At 32.5% G+C, this 4,250-nt stretch overlaps 1 protein-coding gene across 1 annotated transcript; it reads left to right on the plus strand.

Annotated features, from left to right (window-relative positions):
- Nucleotides 1–2,949: 2,949 nt before the first annotated feature.
- Nucleotides 2,950–3,432, plus strand: LOC124076694 (ragulator complex protein LAMTOR5-like). The gene has a single exon (XM_046420752.2). It carries the CDS (start codon nt 2,950–2,952, stop codon nt 3,223–3,225), a length of 276 nt encoding a protein of 91 aa, XP_046276708.1. The 3' UTR covers nt 3,226–3,432.
- The last annotated feature ends 818 nt before the right edge of the window (nt 3,433–4,250 follow it).

Genomic DNA, 4,250 nt, shown 5'->3' on the forward strand with positions numbered 1-4,250 from the left:
TGTGGTCTATCTCAGCCAGCATAGAAAATAGATTTTTCACATAATTCATAAGATTAACTTCTCCTTCCTTTGATATCTTAAAATGATCCATAGATTAGAGCCTGAAACCAAAATCCTGTCATTCCAAAAAAGTCTGTATTCATAAGGAAGCATTTACATATTTTTTATTATTTTAAATTATGTCATGACAAAAATCCCAAAGTCAAAGCTAACAAAAAGGGTAAGAATAACAAAAATAAACAATGTTCTAGTCAGAAATTAAATATTCTATATACATTTACAATGAGGCATATGCAAATTTACTAACAGAAAAATAATAAAATAAAATCAAGTTATGAGCTAATCAGTAAAACAGTATGTCATGTAATATAAAACATGTATATTAAAAAGATGTTATATATTTCTTCTTAAGACATAATTACAAGATGATCAAAAAACCCTTAAAAGATATACACAAACCTGTTGAAATAAATAGTTGCATATGGAAATGAGGGAGTAGCATTATGGGAGGTTTGGTGAAGTAAAGTTCTAGAGTTTCTTTAATTTTAAAATGTTTTATGAGGATAAATAATTGATTACTTATTTATTTATTTATTTAGTACTGAGGATTGAACTCAGGGAAACTCAACCACTGAGCCACTTCAGCAGCCCTATTTTGTATTTTATTTAGAGACAGGGTCTCATTGAGTTGCTTAGCACCTCACTTTTGCAGAGGCTGGCTTTGAACTCATGATCCTCTTGCCTCAGCCAGTCTGAGCCACTGGGATTATAGGTGTGCATTTACCACACTCCGCCAATAATTGATATGTTAAATTGCCGCAGTCTGGCTGGGCACAAATCACGAGCCAATCAAGCAGGAACAAACTTTATTTCCGAACTCACGAGAACGCCACCCACGCGGCCCTCTCAGGAACACCACACACCAACCGGAACTCCCACCACCAGAACTTCACCAACCAATGCGAACTCTTCAGGAATCCCCGCAAGAGCTCAACCGGAATTCAACGGGAACTCCGTGAGAACTCAAAAGTCATCATCTTAATGGCTCGCTGGCGTCACCTCTCAAGACTACTTCTGGCAAAAACGCCATGCGTCATCCCGACTCTGCTGTGGCCCTCAATATTAAATATTGCAACTAGATATTACTTTAAAAATAGTATACAAAGATGGGAATATATATATCTGGCACATGTCAAACAATTATCAAATAAGTGTAGCAATTTTAATAATAAAATAAAATTCAAGAAAAATAGCTTTATAGACACTTAATAGTTTATTTCATAATAATGCTCCAGAAATCAAGGTAATTGGTTGGGGAGATAGTGAATAAAAAGAAAAACATACAGGAAGACACAAACTTCCAGTCTCTCTAGTAAACTTCTAGTCTCCTCACAACCATTAATGTCAGAGTTAATCAGTGAGCCAGCTGGAAAAGCAAAGGTATAGAAACAATAACAAAATAAAGAGACTAGAATATTGAAGCTTCAAGAAAATAGTTTCATAAATAATTCAGACCACCTTTTTACCTGCTAATAATAATACATAATAGTACCCCCTATATACATTTTAACAAACTTTTGAACTTCCATACAACTATAAAATTCAGTTATTACTTTTGGCTAACAAGATAACTGTGTTTCATACAAACAAAATTGTCTCACCCTCTCCCCTAACAAGGACAAACAAAGTATCAATAGTAACCTCATCTAAATGTGGGTGCCAATCATCATACACTTCTTGAACTAATATCAATCACTTCTCAAAAATTCATTTGCTATTTGAGCTGAATATTACAAATATTAAGGTCTGTATTCCAAACTTAACCACAAAAAATGAGATAGAAGAAAGTAGTTAACCTACTTCTTCCCATCATCCTAGATGTGAAACACATATAAAAACTTATAGTATATAATATATACTATACTTTTATAACAGTATAATTATAGAATTACAATAAGAATATCATAATTATTATATAATATTAATATAATAATATGTAAGATCTAGATTATTATTTACGACCTATTTTAGTGAATCTGACAATGTTATTGAAATATTTGCAGAATTGAAAACCTGGTACTTAATATGCACATAAAAAATACAAATAAGCAAAAGAGAAAAATACATTGCTACTGACTTCCTTATTTCTTTAGTTATACACAAGGCCATAATTAATATTTATATAACTTAATGTTCATATATTAATAAATTCCTTATTGTACACACCATTCCCTATTTCTTTTTTAAAAATGTTTTTAAGTTGTAGTTGTACACAATACCTTTGTTTTATTTATTTATTTTTATGTAGTGCTGATGATCGAATGCTGGTGCTCACATGTGCTAGGTGAGCACTCTACCACTGAGCCATAACCCCAGCCCCCCAATTCCCTATTTCTTTTGCCTTCAGACAAGACTCCATCTCATCAATGTTCTTTACCCAGGGGATAACCCATTCATTCCTGAAGGATTAGAATCCTCATTAAACTTGCCTTATTTTTGTTACAGTATCTTTGCATTAATATTTACTACTAGATATATAATTACTAAGCATTATTCCAGACAATCTTGTGGCTTATTTACATAGCCCTTCATGCTACCACCATGAAACTACAGTTTCTCCTTGATAAACAATATCAGTCACACTCAAAAGAGTGACTTCCATTATTTTCCTGTTGATTCAGTAGCATAAAGAACCTTCAAAAGCCAGGGGGCCCAGAATCTACTTCATTATAACTAATATAAGCATAAAACAATATTTTCAAAAGAGAGACAGTAAGTCACCAGTATGACTCAAAAGAAAAAGAATGTGAAATTGAAAACAATGGATTGATCTCTCAAATTTTGATGAAAGAATATTATTGAAAACTTAGAATTTTATACATAATCCACCATAAGGACATATAAAACCTATAAGCAAAAAAAGTGGCACCAGGGTGGGCTTCAAGCAGGATGGAGGCAACTTTGGAGCAGCACTTGGAGGATACAATGAAGAATCTGTCCATTGTTGGAGTCCTGTGCACAGACTCAGAAGGACATAATCTGGGCTGTCGTGAGACCCTGTCAGATGAACATGCTGGGGTTATATCTGTTCTAGCCCAACAAGCAGCTAAACTAACCTCTGACCCCACTGATATTCCTGTGGTGTGCCTAGAATCAGATAATGGGAACATTATGATCCAAAAACATGATGGCATCACCGTGGCAGTGCACAAAATGGCCTCTTAATGTCTCTCATCAGTTCTCCTGCAGCCTGTCATAGGGACTCAATCCTACTATGTTAATCATTTTACAAAACTAGTTAATTTGCAGTGATTAAGCCATTCATTGAATATGCATTGGATACTTTTCTATTTATTTTAGAGTGTATTGCTTTTTAACCAACATATCAAGATATTAATAAGGATCATGTTTTGAAGCAGCATGTCCAGATCACTTTGTCAATAAAATTTTGTTAGTTTAAATAAATCTGCTTGGAGGAAAAAAAAGAAAAATATATATATATATACACATGCACACACACACAAAAAGAAATAAATAATAATGACAGTAATATAGAAGACAATCCATAGAGGAAATTAACAAAAACAAAATTAATAAAATATCCATAAAATTTATGAACCCCATGCTAGAATAATCAAGAAAGAGGAAAAACATAAGTAAGTGATATCAGGAATAAAAGGGGACCTATTATTACAGATTATCTAGACATTAAAAATAATGAAGAAGGGAGCTGGGGATGTGGTTCAGTGGTAGAGTGTTTATCTCGCATGTATGAGGCACTGGGTTCAATCCTCAGCACCACATGTGAATAAATAAATAAAATAAAGGTCCATCACAACTAAAAATATATTTTAAAAAATAATGAAGGAATATTATGAAAATCATGCCAACAAATTTTTAAATAAATGAAATTGGCAAATTTTATTGCAAAGGACAACTTAACAATACGGCAACAAGAAGAAACAAAGATATGAAGAGCTTGATGTTTAGGAGAAGATAGACCCAAATGGTCTTAATATAAATCCTTTCAAATATTGAAGTAAGAAATAATATAAAATTCACACTAAAATTTCTGAAAACAGAGGAGGAAAATATGCTTTCAAATATCATTTTTAAGGCCAGAATAACATTTCTGATATTAACAATGATCAGGATATCACAAGTAAAGAAATGCAAAGTCAAATAACTTTCATAGTTAAATCTGAAGGTATAAGAATCTTCACTGTGATATTTGCAAATCCACAAAGATA

The sequence above is a fragment of the Marmota monax genome, unplaced genomic scaffold (genome assembly GCF_021218885.2).
Source record: "Marmota monax isolate L192 unplaced genomic scaffold, Marmota_monax_Labrador192_F-V1.1 WCK01_AAM20220418_F8-fsc00050, whole genome shotgun sequence".
Taxonomy (NCBI): domain Eukaryota; kingdom Metazoa; phylum Chordata; class Mammalia; order Rodentia; family Sciuridae; genus Marmota; species Marmota monax.

What these genes read in the sequence shown, in the direction of transcription:
- LOC124076694 (XM_046420752.2), top strand. Translation starts at nt 2,950, where the DNA reads ATGGAGGCAACTTTGGAGCAGCACTTGGAGGATACAATGAAGAATCTG.